Here is a 22033-nt window from a genome sequence, read left to right on the forward strand (position 1 = left end):
TCATTTGATTCAAGTATTCGTTCACCTTTGTCAACCACAACATCCCAAGGGCTGAGAGGTCAGCTCCCTAGACCCTCTCAAAGGCTGATCCTGAAAAACAAACCTTTCTTGGGATTTGCAAGATTTGAGCAACCCAGGCCTGCTAGGTTAACCCTTTTTTGCACCCTCTAACCAGACTAAAAGGAAAGAAGATGCCAATTATCAATATTAGTAATATATTAGAAATATATACATTGTTGTAGATGTAATAGACCTTAAAGAATAGTAAGGGAGTATTATGGGTAACTTTATGACAATAAATTTAGTAACTTAGATGAAATGCATATATTAAATGACACAAACTACCAAAACTCACTCAAAAAAAGAGATCAGTAACTTGAATATTGTATATCTTTTTAAAAATGGAATCTGTAGGTGAACCTACCCACAAAGAAAATGAGATGGCTAGTTTTCTCAAGAAGCTGCATTGTAAATTGTACCAAGCATTTAAGGAACAAGTAATATCAGTTCTATACAAACTCCTCCAAGACTATACACAAAGAGGGAATACTTCTCCAACTTTTTGGAGGCAGTTATTAATTACCCTGATACTAAAATCAGACAAAAACACTACAGGAAAACTACACCAATACCCCTTTTAAACATAGAGTAAACATCTTCCATAAAATATTAGGAAGTCAACCTTATAAAAAGAAGAAGAAACCATGACCAGGTGGAGTTTATTTCAGGAATACATCATTATTTCAATGTTAGAAAACTCAATTAATGTAATTCACTATATCAAAAGATAAAGAAAATGATATTTCAATAAATGCAGGAAAAGGATGACAAAATTCATCATCCATTCTGACAACTCTTAAAAAGAAAAGAAGGGAATTTGCTCAATTTGAAAAAGGACATTAACAAAGACCTACAGCTGACATCATACTTAAAAGATATCCCCTTCTTGTATTACTTGATTGTGAGAATATTGTTTCTCCAAAAACACCCTTTTCTCTGGAGAAGTCTTTTCTATGGGCTGTAGTATTCTCTGGTAGTTTCTTAATAGATCCTGCCTATTTTTTATCCTTGGGGAATTGCTCAAAATACTTATTTTATAACTAATAACATTCCTTTTTTATTTTTATCTTTTTCCTATTGAAAATATCTCTAATTTTAAATAATTTTGACTGGTAAAAGAGGTACAGGTATGTGCTTAGTCTGTCATTTGATTTAACCTGTAACCATTTAATACTTAGCATTTTCAGTAATATATTTGGACTAATTGCAGAGTAATCCTACAGTAGACTTTTATTTTTAAAATGTAATTATGAAATAAGGTAAATGACCTGTGTGTATTTCTATGGGAAACCTGAAATGTTCTAACTCAGTGGGTCTTTTAAAGCAATTTCTCAAATACCTTACAATTAGAGTATGGATCATTCTGCCAAAGAGAAAAATAGAATTTGAAATCTGAGCAATTAATTCACTTTTCAAAAATTCTTAAGTACTTTTTCCTAATTAACTCATTTAATCTGAAGTTACTTTCAGAGATTACTAATCTAATACTGAGAGAATAACTAGGGAAGTGCTCATCAGATGCTCTAGAATGGTAGCACTGTGTTCAAGTAAAAAATAAATCTTCCCAACTTACACATTATTGAGTACCAGTCATTATGCTTTATCTTTATAGAACACAACTATGTTTTGCTGAAACTGTTATTGTATCTTCTTTTCCTAGCTTGACACTGTTAGATGCAATCTTCAGAAAACTAAAGAAACTAAAAGTGGTGATGTAAGTGCTACTAACAGTAGTAAACCAGAGAAGAGTATGCCAGTCACTAAAAACAAACTAAAAAATCCAGATGATGATGTTAGTGTAGAGGAAGACAAGCAAGAAAAGACAAATAAAAAGGTTATAAAAACAGTGCTCCAGGTGACTGCACAAGAAATGGAACTGGAAACTCCTGAGAAGGTGGATTCTACACATCAGAAAGCACGAACAAAGTCACAGCCAGGTGTTGCTCATCAGAAAAGAGAGAAGGCAAATGAAGAAAGAGAAAATAATAATTTAGATGAGGAAAAAGAGCTGATGCAAGCATACCAACTCCAAGTAGCAGAAGAAATGGCAAAGGAGTTTAAGAAGAAAATAAGAAAGAAACTCAAAGAACAGTTGACTTACTTTCACTCAGATGCTTCATTGCATGACGACAAATTGAGCAATGAAAAAAGAAAAAAGAAAAAAAAAGTTCCAATCCTGTCTAAAGCTGAAACAAGGTATTTTATGTTGATAAATATAAAATATGCTCTTAAAAAAAATTCTCTATTATTTTCAGTTTTTGAGTGTTACGTGTAGTTTCACAAAGAAATTTCTTACAATCTTTCATTTGGACACATTGCCAGTACAATAAATACAGCTAATTTTTACAAAGCACCGTACTATGTGCTAAATGCTTTGCAAGGTTTAACTCATTTATTCCTGTAACAACCCTATGGAGGATAGTAATATTATTATCCTATTTTTCAGATGAGGAAACTTGAGGGTTTAACCAGTAAGAAGCTGAGCCAAAACCATGGCAGTCTTGCTCCAGACTACTAGCTTGAAAGTACTCACTTAAATCTGCTTAAATCTCCTCAAAACTGCTTATTAAGTAATAGAAACCTTTTTTTGAGTTACAAATACCTGTTTGAATATATGAATATTGCATTTTTCCCTTACACAAATAACATTTTCTCATTGTAGAATATTCAGTAGGAACAGTCTGTGTTTGACTAGTCCCTGGTGTTCAGGGGCCATTTCCCAATATGTCCTCTTCTAAAAATAATTTCCCTCTTATTAAAAGCTAGACATCCATTGGTTAACAGAAAGAGGGCAAATAGATTATGCCTCTTTCATATGATATAGACATGTTAGTATATATAATCTGTTGCTGCATAAAAAATTTACCCCAGAATTTAGCAGCATAAAACAAACATTTATTGTCTGTGTGGTTCAGGAATCTGGGCATGGCTTAGGTAGGTGCCTCTGACTCAGGATCTCTCACAAGCTGCAATCAGGATGTCAATCAGGGCTACAGTCATCTCAAGGCATTGCTGCGGGAAGATCTGCCAATGACATTGCTGTTTGAAGGCTTGGAAAAATCCACTTTAAGCTCATTGATTTGACTGTTAGCAGATCTTAGGTTCTGACTGGCTTTTGGCCAGAGACATCAAGTCCTTGCCGCATGTACTCTACATGGGCTACTTACAACATGGTCACTTGGTTTCCCCAGAGTAATGTCTTCAAAAGAGGGCAAGATGAGAGTCACATTGTTTTTGGAACCTAATCTTAGAAGTAGCATCTATTACTTTTGTCATTTTCTGTCTATTAGAAGTGGATCACTAGGTCCAGCCCACAATCAAGGGAAGGATATGACACACAGATACCAGTATCAGGAGGCAGGGATCATTGGGACCATCTTATATAGGCTGCTCACCATAGTGTATTATAAGTCCTCTTATAGCTACTATATCTGGTATGAATTTGTAAGCCATACTCTTATTACATAGCCAATCACTATGCAATGGTTCTCTTTAAATAATAGTATTTGGTGATGTGGTAAAATGACATGGCTTTCTGGATTGACTAATTTTGAAATATTTCTCTATAATCTTTTTATTTCTCAACCTCTTTTTTTCCAAATATGAATATATACATGTATATCAAGTCAGTTTTTTATCATTTAGATGCAGTTTTTTTACTTGACAAATTATAACACCTTTTTGACTAGTTTCTCTCTACAACTCACTGTGCTTCTACGCCGCTACTTCTTCCCATTTATGAGTTCATGGGATGCAGATTTAAATTTTAATAATAGTTTTCTGAAAATGTAATAGCACATTAGCCACTGGAAAACACAAGCAATTAATTTCTACCTAGAAATCAAAATTTGAATATCTGAAGCCCCTTGAAAAAAGGGAAAACTTAGAATACTTTTTTTTTTTTTGCTTTTAAATAAAGCAATTTATATACTTGTTGACTAATCATTTACTTAGCACCTGGGTGAGGATGCTTTGATCACTTCTACGTAAAACTAAATACATTGCTCATAAAATAATTTAATTTTTCCCTTCAATTTAGAACTCAGTTTAATTTGCCTCATGGGGTATATCACTCCTCACCAAATATGAAATAATACCCATAGTACTAATTTGACATAACCATTTTAACACATAAAAAACGTGTCCCCTAGCAGGAAATAATACTGATTTTAGGATTATTCTTGCCTCTATTCACTGTTTACTTTGCTCACCATGGATAGTAATAATAATAATATATCTGTAATGGCTTGTACTTGGGTTATATTTGCAGTATATTGAACATCTCTGATAAGAAAGTTGGAGGTGAACAAAAGAAAGAATCTCCAGTTGAAGCAGTTACTTCAGATTCTCATCAAGAAGATGAATTAAGCTCAATGGAACAAAGTATAGAAGACAGCATGCAAGATGACACAAAATCCAAACCAAAAAAGAAAGAGAAGGCTAAAGCAGGTTTGTTATCCAACTATATGAAATGTGTGTGTGTTGGTATAAATCTTGATTCTAGGACTTTTAGTTCTTAAAACTAAAAGAAAATCTGGAACTAAAAAAAACAATATAGAATACTTGGTACTTATTCTTGGATTCATCTATATTAAAACATCTGTGTTAAAATTCTGGAATGACATTGTAGTTGCTATTGTGGCACAGAAGATTTCTATTTACCATTGAGTTTAGAGCCTTTAAATAATTAAAACTCACAGCTATGAAAAGCTGTAAATAGTCAAGAACCAATAATCATTTCATATGTTAAGGCTTCATCCCTCTGTCAAACATGGTGTTTTCCCAGTTCCTCAGCCTGATTCACCTTCTGTCCTTCCTTTCTGCTTTTCCTTTTCCTCTCTCTCACTTATTTTCTCTAATTCTTTTACCTACTTCTTATATCCTTTTTTTTTCAATTTCCATTTCATTGGCCAAAAATTGGGGCTAAAATAGCCAATTTTAGAATTTATGGTACTTACTATTGGATGATGCAAATGATGTTTTGTGATTCCTGTAAATTAATTTTTAGAACTTTTGTTAAAGTATGATATACATATAGTAAAGTATACATGTTGTAAGTATGCCCCTTAGTGAATTTTCACAAACTGAACATGCTCATAAAATCCTCATCCAAATCAAGAAACAGAACATCATTAGCAACCAGAAGCCTCCTTAAGTCCCCTTTTTTGCCCTTCAGGGTAAACTACCTTGACATCTAACACAGTTTATTTTTGCCTGTTTTTCTACTTTAATATAAATAGAATTCATAAATACTATGCTCTTGGTGTCTGGCTTTTTCACTCAACATTATTTTTGTGAGATGTATATTATTGTTGCGTGCAGTTGAGCTTATTCATTATTGGTTGTTTTATACAGTAGAGATATCCATATTGTGAATATATCACAATTTACCTGTTGTATTGACAGACATTTGAGTTGTTTTTAGTTTTAGAAAATTACAAGTAAAGCTGAAATGAATATTTTGCTTCTTTTCCCAAGCATGCGTATATTTTTGTTGGGCATATTCTTAGGAGTAGAGTTGCTATATCATAGATTTGTGTATTTTTAATTTTAATAGGTACTTCCCATTTCCCAAAGTCAGTTTATCAGTTGATATTTAGCAGTATTTAAGAGCTTCTGTTGTTCTACATCTTCACTAAAATTTATATTATCAGTATTTTTACATTTTAGTCATTCTTAAGAGTGTGTAGTGATATTTCATTTTGGCTTTGGTTTCCATGATAACTAATGAAGTTGATCATCCTCATGTTTGTTGAGTACTTCGTTTTCTTCATTTGTTAAATCTTTCAAGACTTCTGTGTATTTTTGTAAAAAAATGATGGAATTGTCTGTGTTTTTCTAAACGCTGATGTATCTGGATATCAGCCTTTCCTCAGCTATAAATACATATACAAAATATATATATTGCAAATATCTTACCATTCTGGGTTTTATTGTTTTTCTCTTGGTAACTTTTGAAATACAGAATTTAAAAATTTTCTATAACCTAATTTATCCATTTATTTTTCCTTTGGTAGTAAGTGGTTTCTCTGATTTCAGTAATCTTTCCCAAGTCCTGAAGATGTTTTTGTGTGTATTATTTTCTAAAAGTTTTTTGTTTTACTTTTCATATTTAGCTCTGAAGTTCATCTGGAATTGATTTTTGTGTATGGTGAGAGGTAGCAGTCAAGACCCATTTTTCCCCATGTGAATATGTAATTGACCAGCACCACTTACTGGAGAAAGAAAGGGTCTTTTCCCCTCTGTATTACAGTGTCACTTTTATCATAAATAACATGACTATGTAAATGGATCAGTTTCTGTGGTCTCTTTTCTGTTACATTAGACTGCACCAACACTACTGTCTTAATTACTATAGTTTTATAATAAGTCTTGCTATTTAGTGGTTTAAGTATTCCAACTTTTTTTTCTAGCATTGCATAGACTGCTCTTTACCCTTTGCATCCATATAAATTTCAGAAGCAGCTTCTCAATTTTCCCTTCTCCTCCCCCAATCACCCATGATTTTGACACAGATTGAGTCAATCTAAAGAGATTCATGATTTAACAATTCTGTAAATAGACTTGATATCTTTATAAAGTATTGATTCTGGCCATCCGTGAAATTGGTATATGCCTCCATTTATTTGTATCTTCAGTTTATCTTGGTAATATTGTAAATTTCAGCAGTCTCTCCTTAGATTTACTCCTAGGTATTGATGTTTCTTAATGCTATTGTAAATGGCATTTAAAAAATTTGTTTTCTATTGTGCTGAATTTTATGTATATATATGTCTATATGTAACAGACTTAAAAATTTTTAACATTGTATCTAGTGGTCTTGCTAAATTCATTTACTACTTTAAGAGTTTATCCATAGATTGTTTTGAATTTTTACATGCACAATCATATTATTATCTGTAAATAATGATAGCTTTATTACTGCTTTTTCAGTCCTATATATCATTCCTTTTCCTTGCCTTGATACACAAGCTAGGACTTCCATTACAGTGTTAAGTAAAAGTGGCAATAACAGGTATCTTTCTCTTGTTACCAGTTTTGGGGAAATGCTTCCAGTATTTCACCACTGAGTGTGATGTTGTTTCCTGTGGGTATTTTTTGTAAAACACTTTATCAGATTAATGAGTTAGCTTCTATTCTTAATTGGCCAACAGTTTTTATCATGAATAGATAGTGAATTTTATCAGGTGCTTTTCCTACATTTATCAACATGATAGTATAAAGTTCCATCATTTTTTTCTTAATGTGGTTATTACTTGAGTGTTAGGCCATCCTTGTGCATCTGGATGGTTTATTATTTGTCACAGTTCTGGAGACTGGGAAGTCCAAGATCAGGGCATCCACTATCAAGATACCATCAAGATTCAGTGTCTGCTGAGATTCCACTTCCCTGGCTGCAGACTGAAATCCTCTCACTGTAACCTTACATAGTGCAAAGGGTAAGGAGTCTCTTATAGGGGCACTAATCCCAGTCATGAGGGCTCTGCCCTCATGACCTCCTAAAAGTTACACCTCTTAATATTGTCACATTGGAAATTAGGATTTCAAAATATGAATTTTGTGGGGACATAAGCATTCAGTATATAAAACCAATCATTATTCAGTATCCTTTATCTCTCATAATTTGTTTTACCCTCAATGTCTACTTGCGGTTTGAATTTACATAGTACAGTTTTCCCATCCTCATTTCTCCGTCACCACCCACGGTGCACCCCTAGGTGGTGTCAACCTGGTGAGGGAGGGGTAACATTCAAACCTGTGCTTGGTCCATGGTCCCCAGGTCTGGGCAGGGCTTGGTAGCATTCCATTCCTCTCTCATTCCACCCCCTACACTCTCTGTCTGTGCCTGGTTTGCACCCCATTTGCTTGGGCCTCTGTGTCTCTATTGCCTTCCTTTTTGCCTTTACTTTTCTTTCCCCAGCCCAGCATATGTGGGATCTTGGTCCCAGCCTATGAGCTCCTTGGGGACAGGCTCTCAATAAATGTGATGTGCTGGGTCTTTCTCTGTCCTTGTATTTATCTTTTCAGTGCTTGTTTTCTGTGTGGTCCATCTGTTTTATGTTCCTTTTTCTCCTTGTCTTCTTTTGAATTATTCAAGTTCTTTTTAAAAATTTCTCCCTATATTAACTTAATTTTACATTCTTTTACAATTTTTTTGTTGTTACTATGGAGAACATAAAGTTTGTTATTTACTTATTATAGTATAATACAAATTAATTCCTTACAAAATACACTTCCCCAACACTGCTAGAACATTACAGTAGTTTAACACCATTTAGTGCTTTTTCTCTACCTATCCCTCTCCTGCCTTACTGGTTCTTATCACTTATTTTAGATCTACATATATTTTAAACTTGTGAATTCTACAGTTATTACCTTTTTGTACAGCTGACACTAAATTATATTCATCCCCAAATTTACCATTTCCCTAATTTCCATTTTCCATCTGCTTGAAAAACTCAGTTTAGTATTTCTCTTTGTATAGGCCTGCTAATCCCCTTAGATTTTGTTGTGTTAGAGTGTCTTTACTTTCCCATCATTTTTAAAACATACTTGCTATATAGAATTTTAGGGTGCTGGTTGTTTTCTTTTAGTACTTTAAAGAATCATGCAGTTGTCTTTTGTCTTCTATCATTTCTGTTCCCAGTAGCAGTCCTATTTCTGTCCCTTTAACAGGTTTTTTGTCTTTCTGTTGTCCTCTGGTTGCTCTTCAGATTTTCTTTTTGTCTTTATTTTCAATGTTTGATAATGGTATGCCTAAATACAGTTTTGTTGGAATTTACCCTGCTTAGAGTCTACTGGTTGAAATTGTTTATCAGTTGCAAAAAATTCTTGGCTGTTATTTCTTTAAATATGGCTTTTTTACCATTCTCTCCTCTTTTTCTAGATTATAAATTCACATTTTTTTTTAGTATGCCCACATGTAACTTATGTTTTTTCACCCCTATTTTCTTTTCATTTTTTTATTATGCTTCAGTTTGGATATTTATATTGATCTTTCTTCTGGTTCAGTAATGATGTCTTCCTTTGTGTCCAGGATGCTATTAAACATATTTTTGAGTTCTTAATGTCTGAAGTCTGATGTTGTATTTTTCAGTTCTAGAGTGCCTGCTCTTTTTTTTTTTTTTTTTTTGATGGAGTGCAGTTCTCTGTAGAAAGTCTCCATTTTTAAAAATTATTTTGTCCATCTTTTCCTTTATTTTCTTGAGCATATTAATCATAGTTATTTAAAATCCTTGTATGCTGACTCCAGTCTGTATCATCTTTGGGTCTGTATCTGTTTTCTGTTTTTTTCTCTTGGTTGTTGGTCATATAGTTTTGCCTCTTATGTCTAGTAACTTTTTATTGTATGCTGGACATTGTATCTAGAACCCTAGGGGATCTGGATGATTTTATCTTCTACTAGAACAGAGTTTCCTCTTTTCTCTCTTAGGCAGGTAGGGTGGGCAACTGATGTTAATCAATCAGAAATTGAGCTAGGTCAGGGCTGGTTTGTGGTTTTGGTAAGACTTTATCTCTGCTTCACCTTGTTCCTAGTATGTGGCCTTCCAAGTGTTTTGAGTTGGGAGCCTGGTAGGTATTTGTCTCCTCAGCTCTAACAGACACTGGGAGATTCAGTTTTGCCCTTCAGAGGCTTTTGGCTTAGTCTGTTAGCCTTCTACCCCATGCAGCTTCAAACTTTGGCATATGTCTTGACAGGGAGACTGGCCATGTGTTTGAGCCCCTTAAGTCTCCAATTTTGTCACTCCAGCCCCACGTGAACGCCAAAATCTCTGCTGGTTTCTCTGTCCCCCAGTAGGGACCTTCTGCCAGGGGCCACGCTTGGATTCCCAACCTCTAGCTGCGCCCAAAATTGGTAAGTGACCCCAGGTAAAAAGTGGCTGTAGGTATATATAAATTGGCATGCCCTCTAGGGGTTCATCTTTGCCCATTTTATTTCAGGTCCTCCTCCCTGGTGGGTTATTGTTTCTTAGTACTCTAAGGCAGGAAGATTTCAGCACCTCTTTAGCCTCTCACAGTATCAGAATTCAGTTTTGTGAGGAAAATTGGCTATGTGTTTGAGGCCCTCAAATCTTTAATATTACCTCTGTAAGTCCATGCAGCCACTAAAAAGTTTTGTTGGTTACTCTTTCTACCAGTAGTGGTGACCTTTGGCCTGGGCCGGACCCTGATCCTCAGCCCATACCCTGAATCAGCAAATGTCCCCAGAGACTAAATCAGCTGTTTGCTTCTGAATGATTCTCCCTCTCTGGAATTTTAATTCATCTACTGTACATTGTTTCTCTACTTTCCTGATACTTTTAACTGTAAGAGTTTTGTAATGCAATTGGCTTTTCCAGGTTGTTACCAGAAGCATAGACTTACTACATCCTACCTAGAAGCAGAAATTATAGTTATAAATGAACTGAGTGATACATATTCCTCTTAGAAAATACTTTGATAAAATTACTTTTTTGTCTTTGGCTCTCCTCTTTTTCTTTTTGTACTGTTGGTTCTTGTTAGGGAAAAAAAGAATGATTCTTTACCCTATTTTAATTCATTAGTGAATGCAGTATTTTATTCTCAGAATGTAGTCTGATATTGTCTGGCTTTTTTTTTTATCCCTTGAAATTCCTTTGTTAACAAAAACAATCATGGTTCATAAACATTAGGTTATATGTAAATTCAATATATATTGTTGAATATATTGTTATGGGAACCATTGTAATGTTGATTTTCTTCCATATATGCAGTTTCAGATGATAATGAAGACACTGACGGTGATGGTGTTCATGAAGTTACAAACCGAGATAGTCCAGTTTATCCCAAATGTTTACTCGATGATGACCTTGTCCTGGGAGTTTACATTCACCGAACTGATAGACTTAAGTCAAATTTTATGATTTCTCATCCGATGGTAAAAATTCATGTGGTTGATGAGAATACTGGTCAATATGTCAAGAAAGATGATAGGTAATTTTTTAAATTGCATAGCCAACCCTTGAAATCAAAACTGTCTATAGTAAAAGTTCTCTTTTCTGCCTTTGAAAATCAAGGGAAATGTATCTATGGATTTGTATTAGAGATAGTTTATTAGTTGTAGATGTTTATCAACCATTTATATTGATCATGTATTTTATAGAAGAAATGGACATCTGTTAATTCAGTACTTCGTTTTAAGTGGAGGGGAGTTGAGAGAGCTTCTATCAAGCTTAATGACTAATTTATGGTATTTAAATTATACTGTAAATCATTGTATGTTATACTGTAAATGCTTTAGTTGTCTAATTACATATTTTCTTTTGGAGTAAATATGTTACTTGGGCCTCAGGTGAGGTAAATAAATCTTGAATTTAGTTTTTTCCTAATATTACTTCCCTATCTAATACATGCTTGAAGGCCCAAATTAAAAAAGTACAATAACCTAAATGATTATACTAGACTTCAAAAAAATATGTGCTCAGAAAGATGGCAGGGATGGGAAACATAAAGATTATCAAAAAGGTCATTCATTGATTTATTCAGTTGACTTAGGGCAAAAAAGTATGGCACACCTCTAAGGGTTTACAATCTTGTGCTCATTTTCTTATTTAAATGTACTTTACAATATTATCACAAATTCATTTAAGATTATGGGAGTACTTTATTCCAGCTCTGTATGCAAAAGATATAGTCATTACCTCTTGCTTTGTATTTCTATAATAAAATGATTCTGTAAACAATTAGTATATAAATGCAAGATGATAGTAAAGTACTACTACTTTTAAGTTTCATAAACTTACAGTTTTCTAGATGGACAATCAAAATAATTTTTCCCTATGTATCATGGCTATTCATTATTTTTGGTTACCTCACCGTGAACACTTTTTTTTTTTTCTCAAAATTATCTTAAAGAATAATACTAATGGAATTTTTTTTTTGAACAGTGAACGCCCTGTTTCTTCTTATTATGAGAAAGAAACTGTGGATTATATTCTTCCTATTATGACCCAGCCATATGATTTTAAACAGTTAAAATCAAGACTTCCAGAGTGGGAAGAACAAATTATATTTAATGAAAACTTTCCTTATTTGCTTCGAGATTTTGATGAAAGCCCTAAAGTCATTCTGTTCTTTGAGGTATGAATTGAGTAGAGCAATTTGTACTAAATTTTAGTTAATATTTTAATAGCACAAATGTAAGCTACTAATTTTAGTAGTTTAATAATATAACAAAGTAGTGTGAAAACTTAATCCTTAGTATTTAGTGTTTGTAATATGCTGTGGAGATAAGTGAGAGATATAAGTAGTAGCATGTTTGCTGACCATTTACGAGCATAAGTAGTTAGCTGTTTGATTTACTCCGTATTAAGTTAATCTTTACAATTCCATGACTGCTAACTGAAATGATGGGTCTTACCTGTACCTTTGCAATCCTCCATTCTTAACCCATTTCACAAAAGTGTAAACTCATTGACTCTTCAAGAGTTTTGTACTACCAAGAGAAATAAAAGATGAACATACACAGATCACTTGAGTAATACAATGTAATACATAACCAAATGAGGTAGAATTTCTTAGATGTGAGGGGTTAGTGGAGTTTCAGAGTAGTCAGGGAAAGCTTTATGGAGTAGATGGCTTTTGAGCTAATTTGTTACTCTGATTTTTTACTGCAAAGGAAGTCAAGGTTCAGGGTGTATAATGATTTCCCCAAGGTTCCTCCAGTTTTAAGTGTAGATAATTTGTATGTGAAGATAGCTTGAAACTAAAATACCACATCTTTTCTCTATTTCATATGATCTCACCATAAGCAAAGGGAAGCAGAGAAAGCCTCTCTTTCAATTTAAGCAAGATGGGGACTTTTAGCATGTGAATAAGTAAGGCATGACCAAAGCCAATGACTGATTTTGCAATTACTTCTTTTTATGGTCCTTAACTTTCAGATGATCTATGTAGGTTTATGATACAAATATTTAACTATTTGCATCTGTGATCATGTTGTGTGACTTATACCAAAGTGTGATTTTTAAAAAATAGTATTATTTATATGTCAAGGAACTTTTTATCACAAAAATTTGTCATTACTTATTTTCTCTCATACTCATTTTAATGATATAAAGGTTTTGATATCAACTTTTTAAAGGTTTATTGAATACAACTTGGTAATATCAATGAGAAGTCTTTGAAATCATTACTCCACTTCTAGGTATTTCTCCTAAGGGAATAATAACAAAAACAAATAAAGATGTGTGTGCAAAGGTATTTATTTAAACACTTTGTAATAGAAAAAATTTTAGGGAGACAAATCTCTTCAAATCAGTAAGGGGTTTGGTTAAATAAATTATGTTTTTTATTAAATGTATGGTATTTATAATAAATGCTGTGCCTCCATTAACATGATATTCGTATTTATGTGTTGACTTGAAGAGGTACCCACTACATATTATATGAAAATAGTTTGCAAAATAGCATTTGTACTAACACACATATTTAAGAACACACAGAAAAAGGTTTAGAAACCTATGAACCATATGTTAATGTTAATCAGCTGTGGGTCTGGATTACAAATTGTTTTTATTTTGTCATGTGTTTTCTTACACTGTCAGTGGTTTTTCACTGGACATGTATTACTTCTGAAGACAGACTTAGGTATATAAAGAAGAGGCATGAATGGTGTTTATTATTTTGTTAAGCAGTTTTCTGTAAAGATTTCTTATCTCAGCTGAGCTTTTGATTAGCACCAATAAGGTCAAAGTGATAGTCTGACAAGTGCCTAGAATACTGACAGTCTCTGTGGAAGGTTGGTTTTAAATCCATGAGCTTTAATATCCAGATAGGATGTGGATATGAAAGAAATCCTCTTGAGAGGCCTAACGACAACATATATTCAAAGGGAAAATCCCCAACTTCAGGAAAGTGATCAAGGAAGGATCCAGAGATAAGGCCATGAGTTTTTTAAACAATCCTTGGAAGTGTGTTCCTGTAGTCAAAGTTCAAGAATTCTTTGCCTAGCATACTTGTACCTAGATTATATTTGAGGTAATTAATAACTTTTTCTTGGGTTTGAAATAAATCTTAATGAAATATTATTAATAAAAGATAAAATGGTAAAAAAATGGACCCTCATTAACTGAATGAGTTAACTTAAAGGTGAATGAAATGAAATAAAAATGTTTTTCCTCCCTGTAAGGGAAACATCTTTATACAATTTTTTAAAATTTTAATAATGTATTGTTAGAAAATATTAAATTTTAGGTAGGTTAATATTCTGTGAAGTAATTTTTCTGTACTTACAGATTCTTGACTTCTTAAGCATGGATGAAATTAAGAATAACACTGAAGTTCAAAACCAAGAATGTGGCTTTCGAAAAATTGCCTGGGCATTTCTCAAGGTATGTTTTTCATCCTTTTTAAACACTTTAAAAACAATCTTCAAATCTGACTGACTGCTTTTCCCAAGTCAGTTTCATTTCATATAAAGAGTTTAGATTACTAAGGTAAGATTGCAGTGGTGAAGAATTATTAATTTAAGCTCAGGTGATGCTGATTCAGATTCTTAAATATTTATTGAGCACCTAGTGTGTGCCAGGTTCACTATTTGCCTCTGAGTATGTAGCACTTAAAAAGATACACACAGCCTTGCTGCCATTTATTCAACTCAACAAATATTTATTAAATCCTTTCTCTGCCGGCTACTGTTCTAGTCAGTGAACAAAGAAGACCAACTCCTTGACCTCAAGGACTTCATATTCTAGCAAGAAAGACAGAAAACAATTGATTATACAATTTATTATTTATTACGATTTTTATAAATACTATGAGGAGATACAGAGTGGATGATAACACATCAGGGAAAGGTTTCCTAAGGAAGAGACACTGAGCCTGAACATTAACTAGATAGTGACAGTGGGGAAGAGAGAGTTACAGGTAAAGGGTACAGTATATGCAAAGACCCTAATGTTAGAAGGAATAGAGCATACTAAGATAACCAAAAGAAGGCCATGGAGATTGGAGGACAGAGACTGAGGGGAAAAATGGTACTGAAGAGATTGCCGAGGAAGACAGGGTCTTGATTTTACCTGGTCTTCTAAGCCATTATAGCAACAGGAAGCCATTATAGAGTTTTAAAGAACAATGGGAAGCCATTTTAGGGTTTTAAACAAAAGGATAAAATAGTCTAACATTTTATGTTTTAGAAAAATTATTTTGCTCAGTAGGAATTGATTAGAGAGGGTGCAAATGTATCTACTGGAAGATTGACATAGAAAATTCTTGCAATAGTCTAGGTATAAAATGATGGTGCTTAACTTGGATGTTTCAGCAGAGATGAAAGACATGCAAAAGTTAATGTTTTTTAAAAGAAATTTTAATTTCATAATTCTTTTATTTTTGATATCCTTTATTTCTGACTTCAAACATAAATTTCAGTTATAAAAAATCTTGAATAATTAATGTATTTTATACTATCTTATAGAACTTTTCCATTTGTGTATCCCTCCATTCAGCAAATATTAAGTATCTAAGAATACCAGGCACTCTACTAAGTACAGAACATTCATAAATAAGTTAGACATTGTTCTTGCTCTCCAGTTCAGTTTCTATATAAGCATAGTACATACATGATGATGTGCTCTGGTGTAGATCCTTGAAAACCCTGGCAAGGCACTTAATCTACGTTGGGGGTTAGAGAGAGGCTTTAGAAGTTGTGCCGTCTAATGCTGAATGGCAGCTAGACTGGCTGTGGTGAGAAAGTGATTGTAGAGTGACCTTAGAAATTACTTGGCTCAATATACCTTTTAAAATCAACCTTCTATAACCTGTTACACCTTTTTTCTATATTACCTCTCATACTAATTTAGAGGGAAAAAAAGTCACTTTCACATAATGGACATTGCCATCTTGTGGTCTTATTAGAAACTGCTCTCATTCCATATGCTCAAGTTTGTACAGAACTGCAGCATTTACTCTATAAACTGCACTTGGGAAGCAATTATGTTATCACATAGAATTTTTACCTTTAAGTGTCATATGGATTTTTATTTATTTGTTTATTTTATGCCATTGGGAGAAATGGGAATGAGGAATTCTCCCATCTCCACCCCTATAAAAGATAAGGTATTCTGTATGTTTCCTCTATTCTAACACTTACATATTTCCTTCATTAGACTGTAAGCTTTTCAAAGTCACCAGTGACTTGTTTTTGCCAAATTTGTTGAACATTTTATAGTCCTTATTTTACCATATCTCTTTGCATTTAATATATCACTCTTTTGAAAGTCTCTATTCTATAATATCATGAGCTTCCAGCATATTAATGGCATGCAAAGTGGTCAATGAATATCTGTTGAGAGAATTAGTGGAAACAATGAGTGGAAAAAATTCGTCTTTGAGGAAGTGGCTTGAATCAAATTAAAATTTCAATTTTTAATGCCTATGCCATTGGATTCAGGAATGTCCTAGATACTTGTAAAGTTATTACAGTCATCCAAATGAACCCCAAAGGACCCTTGTCCAGATATAAGTAAGACTTTATCCTAATTCCCAGCCAGAGTTACTTTCAATTATTTCAGCATGTATATATAAACTATAAAATAATAAAGCCTTATTTATTCAAGTTCTATATTGTATAATTTGTAACTATAATGTCAGGATCTTAGCTGGGTCTTAGTTGTTAACTCATTCTAAGCATAATATTAATTTAAACTAGATTATTAAAACATCTAAAGGTAAGTATTAAAACAACTCATACTAAGCATCATATTAGTTTGAACTAGATTATTAAAACATTTAAAGGTGAATATTAGAACAACTTACAAAAACTCTGATCTAAAAGCTGGAGAATAATATCTCCGTAAAATGGTACTATTACCTTATGATGAGCTTCCGGCAGACAGTGCTAGGGTTTATGAAGGGTGGCTATTTCAATGCCAATTAATTAATTAAAATTAAACATAACTTAAAATTCAATTCCACAGTTGCACTAATCATACTTCAAGCACTTGATACTCATATGTGGCTAGTGGATACTGTTGGATAGCGCAAATACAGCACATTCCGATCATCACAGAAAGTTCTGTTGGACAGTGCTACCTTAGGGGTCCTTCTTGACTCTTTCTTCCCTTCTTTTGTCCTACAAGTTCCATCAGTCTTAACAGTTACTGAGTATGTTCCCTGCACTAAGTCCCAGCTTTTCTAGTTAGTCACTTTATGTTCCACCTGAACTGCTGTAAAAGCTCCCAACTGTCTCTCTACTCCTAATCTGTAGAGGACACAAAAGTTAACAAAGGTATTTTCTATTCAGAGTCATAATTTAGTGAAATAGGACTTGTTTTGAGTTGGTGAGATTTTTATTTTTCTCGTAAGAATCTCCCATTTTAAAAACCAGAACATTGTAAAATTTTACCATTAAAAATGCTGATTCTAAACAAATGAAAAATTTGTTTCTGTGTTTAAATAATAGGCATTTTAATCTTTGTCATTATCATTCAAACAAAGGTGTATTGATCACTCCTTCTGCATAACTATTACTTCTGGCACAGTAATGTAAATGTGTTAGTAGCAGTCTGAAGTTGTATGGGCAAGAAGACAGCCATCAGGAAGATCACTTGGGTTATACAGTGGTGTCAGTGTTTTTTGCTTGATAAATCTAAGGGATTTCCAATGCCATATTACTCTTTTTAAAATTAGTGTTTGATTATATATTATTGTTATTGAATATATTTATTTTCAATGAAGATAATATTTTATTTGAATTCTTATTTTAAGCTTCTAGGAGCTAATGGGAATGTAAACATCAATTCAAAACTTCGCCTACAGCTGTATTACCCACCTTCTAAACCTCGATCCCAATTAAATGTTGTTGAGGTTTTTGAATGGTGGTCAAAATGTCCAAGAAATCGTTATCCATCAACGTTGTATGTAACTGTAAGAGGACTGAAAGTTCCTGAATGTGTAAGTTAAGAGCATATGTAAATATATATCCTCTTGTTGAGATTAAATGGTGACATATTTTCCATTTCTAAAAAGGTAAGGTCTTTAGAATTATTTTAATATATTCCTAGAATAGAAAGGTACCTTAAGAGATTATATATTAAGCCTGTAATAGCTGAGACTTAAAAGACATTTAAATGAATTTTAAGTACTAAATATATTTCAGTGTTAGGAATTTTTTCAAAAATAATTCTAGTTTTTAAAAATTATAAATAAAAGAATGATTTAAAGCAGAAGTCGACAAATATGTTCCATAAAGGACCAGTCAGTTAATATTTTAGGCTTTTCAGCACATACAGTTTCTGTCAGAACTACTCAACTTGCTTTCATAGGGTAAAAATAGCTGCATAGGCATATGTAAGCTATAACTAATCAAATGGGTTGTGGTTGCATTCCAGTAAAACTTTATTTACAGAAACAGTGGGCTAGATACTGTCTGGGCCATGGTTTGCAGTGCCATGATTACAGGCACATTTTTCACAATATTATTAAAATAATGAGTGAATAATATTTCTACTACTGTTTCCATAGATTAAAATTGTGAATAATTTTAGTAAAGAATTGGTCCTAAAATGAGGTAAACTTTTGCTTTTGTCTTTTTTGCTGTAAGACATTTCAGGCCTGTTTCATATTCTGTCACTGATATCATAAACTGTGATCACAGGGTTGATTTGCATTTATTTGAATTTAGTTAAATCTTGTTTTTAAGATATGAAGGATTTAAGAAATTTTAGATCTTTATATTTCAGTTTTGTGATTTTAAAGCCAGAGGTACCATAGTTATCTCAGAGCCATGACATCTGATGGGTGTTGAGGAGGAAATAGAAATCAAGGGACAGCTATTAAAGCCATTTCATGTCACCTTGGGAATTGTTTTTTTTCCTTCCAAATTTTAGGGGTTTTTTGGTTATAGAACTCTTATTTTAAGCAACTTTTATTTAGAGTAGTATACAAATAAAGGTAGAATTTTTTCTGAATTGCATTTTGAAAGCATTTCTGTATTGTTTGGATCAATATTTTTTAAACCATATAGGCTAGAAAAGGGAAAAAAATAAACATAAATTTTCTCATTTTCTATACATATTTAGATAAAGCCATCTTACCGTTCTATGATGGCTCTTCAGGAGGAAAAAGGTAAACCAGTGTATTGTGAACGACACTGTGAACCAAGTTCAACAGATACAGAACCTGGACTGGAAGATTCAAAGGAAGTAGTAAATTGGAAACGACTGCCTGGGCAGGTGAAGAGTTTGATAATACTGGGTCCATTTAGATATTTACTTACTTTAAAAATGCCAACAGCTCCTCGGGTAACTAGCTTGCTACTTAAAACTCTCAGATAATCCTTGTTTTTAACCCAGTCTTGTCATTCCATTAATTCATTCAACAAATAATAATAGAGTGCCTATCATGTGCATAAAAACACTATCTTAGGTTCTTTGGGCCTGTGCAGTTTTAGTAATTTGCTAGAGCTGCCAAACACAGACTGAGTAGCTTAACCAATAGAAATTTATTTTCTCATATTTCTGGAAACTGGAAGTCAGAAGATCAAGGTTTGGCAAGGTTGGTTTACTGTGACACCTTTCTCCTTGGCTGGCAGGTGCTTCCATCTTTCTGCCTCCTCATGGCCTTTTCTCTGTGCGTGCACATCCCTGGTGTCTATTTCTCTTTTTATACCAACCTTAGTAGATTAGGACTCCACAGTAATAACTTCATTTTAACTTAATCAGCTTTCTAACTATTACTATATACTGTTGAATTCTGAGGTACTGGGGTTAAGGCTTCAAAATATGGATATTGGTGACACGGTTCAGCCCATAACAGCAGTAAAAAAAACATACAATATTGATGTCTGTAAGAGGTATGTCTCTTAATGGATTTTATTAATAAAAAGCATTTATTAATTAAAAATGGTTTTTTAAAATGTATTCATGAAGATTTTTATGGTCCCTGCCTTCCTCCTGAATCACATTTTGATAGATTATGTACATGTATGTCCTACCACAAATTAAGCAGTATTTAAGCCTTCACTGAAGTTGTCTTGGTTAGCATATTTTGCAGTAACAAGAAGCATTGCTGATAACAGTTTTGCAAATCTCTCGTTGCAACAAAGAATGAAGTGGTTCATTTTATAGATCTGAGCAATTACCAAATGTAATTTATCCAAAATTAGTTTGTCTAAACATTCAATTTATACATAAGAATGACTATTTCCTTAGACCTTTTCACTTTTTGTGTTTTGTATCAACATTTGACCATTTTTTTCAGGGCACTTTTACAGACATATCTCAAAGTTATTTTTAAATACTTCGAACATAATAATATGGAGAGAATAATATTAGACTGTGTCCTTGGGGACTGCCCCATCAGTTGGGGAAATAGAAAACAGTTAAAATGTTCAGTGTCAGGTATGCTTCAGGGAACTCTTGAGAAAACACAGGTGTAAGAATTATTGTATAAATCAACAGTTCCCAAACTGTGATTTGAGAACTGCTGGGAATTCTGAGACCTTTTCAGGGAAGGTCTGTGAAGTCAACCTGTTCTCATAATAGAATCATAATGACTGGTGATTTCTTAATGGTGCAGTTTGTCACTTTCACTTTCATTCTCTTACAAGTATCCACTGGTGTTTTCCAGAAGCTAAATGGTATGTGATAACACCAAGAGAGTGGCTGCAGAACCAAATCTGAAAACCTAGTTATCTTTTATTAAGTCAGATATTCAAGAGATTTAAAAGTGTAGAACAATTCCATTTTACATAGTTACTTTTCAATAAAAAGACTATGTTAATACTTAACGGGTTTACTACTGTTTTTTAGATGAATTGATAAACATTTTAAAAAATTGTCCGTTTTAATCTTTAACATGATAAATATTCATGCATATAGCCACATAAAAGTTCTTTGGAATCCTCAAATTTTTTTTAAGATGGTAGAGCATCCCAAAACTGAGACAGTTTGAGAATTGAATTATGAAGAAGGTGAACTGGAGTGGTGGAAGAAGGGTTCAGTCAACAGGCTGGTGGAGCTTAGGTAGACATTAAAGGGTAGCCAAATTGGGGGTCAGGGAAGGCTATTTCATACGGAACAAGGTTCTGAATACATGGGGAAGAACCTGTTGTATTCATCAGGCTTTCAAAAACAGATAAAGTGGTATGATAGATCAGGTCCACACTGTGAGTGTCTCAAATGGTATGTACGGGATGTGAAAATTAATGGAAGGTTTTTAGATAAGAGAGAAGTGTGATAGCAATTATATTTTAGAACAAAGTGATGCTGTCAATGACATATAGGAGATCTTGAGTTAGAATACATCAGACTGTGAGAAACCAACTAGACAGCAGTTGTACTCATTGATGTGTGAGGTGGAAAGGGTCTAACCTAAGGGTAATGGTGGCAAAAGTGAAAAGTAAGAGCTGAATATAAGCCAAAGAAAGAATAAATTAGCATAATGTAGTGATTGATAAAGTAATAAAGAAAGGGGAAGTGTCAAAGATGTTGACCTGTATTGTTGTTGTTAAATTTTCATTGAGTGCCTCTTCTGGGCAGAGTGTCAAACCCTGGGAGTACAAAGAAAGTGATAGAGGCTTCAGTGATTTTAGCTTAGGTGATTAGGCAGAGTTTTCCTCAACTATACCTCCTGTTCCAGAAACAGCAGTGTTATAAAACCTCCTGACTTTTCCTTCAGTTTTCATCCTTTTTTTGTCCCTCGCTCCCTGTTCTAAGTCAATGGATGGAGAATGGAGAAAAAAGATGGGCAGCTTGGTGTCTGTCCATTTTTGGCACCTGATAAATGTTGAATTTTTTACCTTTTTTGTAGCCATTCATAATGCTGCCAAATCGTGGTGCTATGTATACATCGATGATGTATATATATATATACACACACACACATACATATATATAGTAATAATGGTTACTCAGGATTGCTGTGATAAACATATGAAAAGACATTTATAATAAAGTATCATATTCATAGCATATAGTAAGAGCCCAGTATATGTTTAATAGAACTTTTCAAATAA

The 22033-nt window shown here is 33.3% G+C and overlaps 1 protein-coding gene across 13 annotated transcripts in view; it reads left to right on the top strand.

The window, feature by feature from the left end:
• Nucleotides 1-22033, top strand: part of AHI1 (Abelson helper integration site 1) — a 203759-nt gene that overhangs the window by 9487 nt on the left and 172239 nt on the right. For 12 of the 13 annotated variants that reach the window (XR_008992752.1, XR_008992750.1, XR_008992751.1 and 9 more), the window contains exons 4-10: nt 1721-2256; nt 4331-4509; nt 10794-11013; nt 11967-12159; nt 14316-14411; nt 17785-17970; nt 19098-19250. Coding sequence is in view for 6 of the 13 variants with exons in the window: in XM_057489249.1 (XP_057345232.1) it covers nt 1721-2256; nt 4331-4509; nt 10794-11013; nt 11967-12159; nt 14316-14411; nt 17785-17970; nt 19098-19250 (1563 nt within the window). In the remaining 7 variants the exon portion in view is untranslated. The remainder of the gene's footprint in view (nt 1-1720; nt 2257-4330; nt 4510-10793; nt 11014-11966; nt 12160-14315; nt 14412-17784; nt 17971-19097; nt 19251-22033) is intronic. The other variant, XM_057489247.1, reaches the window with a different exon arrangement.

This window comes from Manis pentadactyla, chromosome 12 (assembly GCF_030020395.1).
Source record: "Manis pentadactyla isolate mManPen7 chromosome 12, mManPen7.hap1, whole genome shotgun sequence".
Classification (NCBI taxonomy): Eukaryota; Metazoa; Chordata; class Mammalia; order Pholidota; family Manidae; genus Manis; species Manis pentadactyla.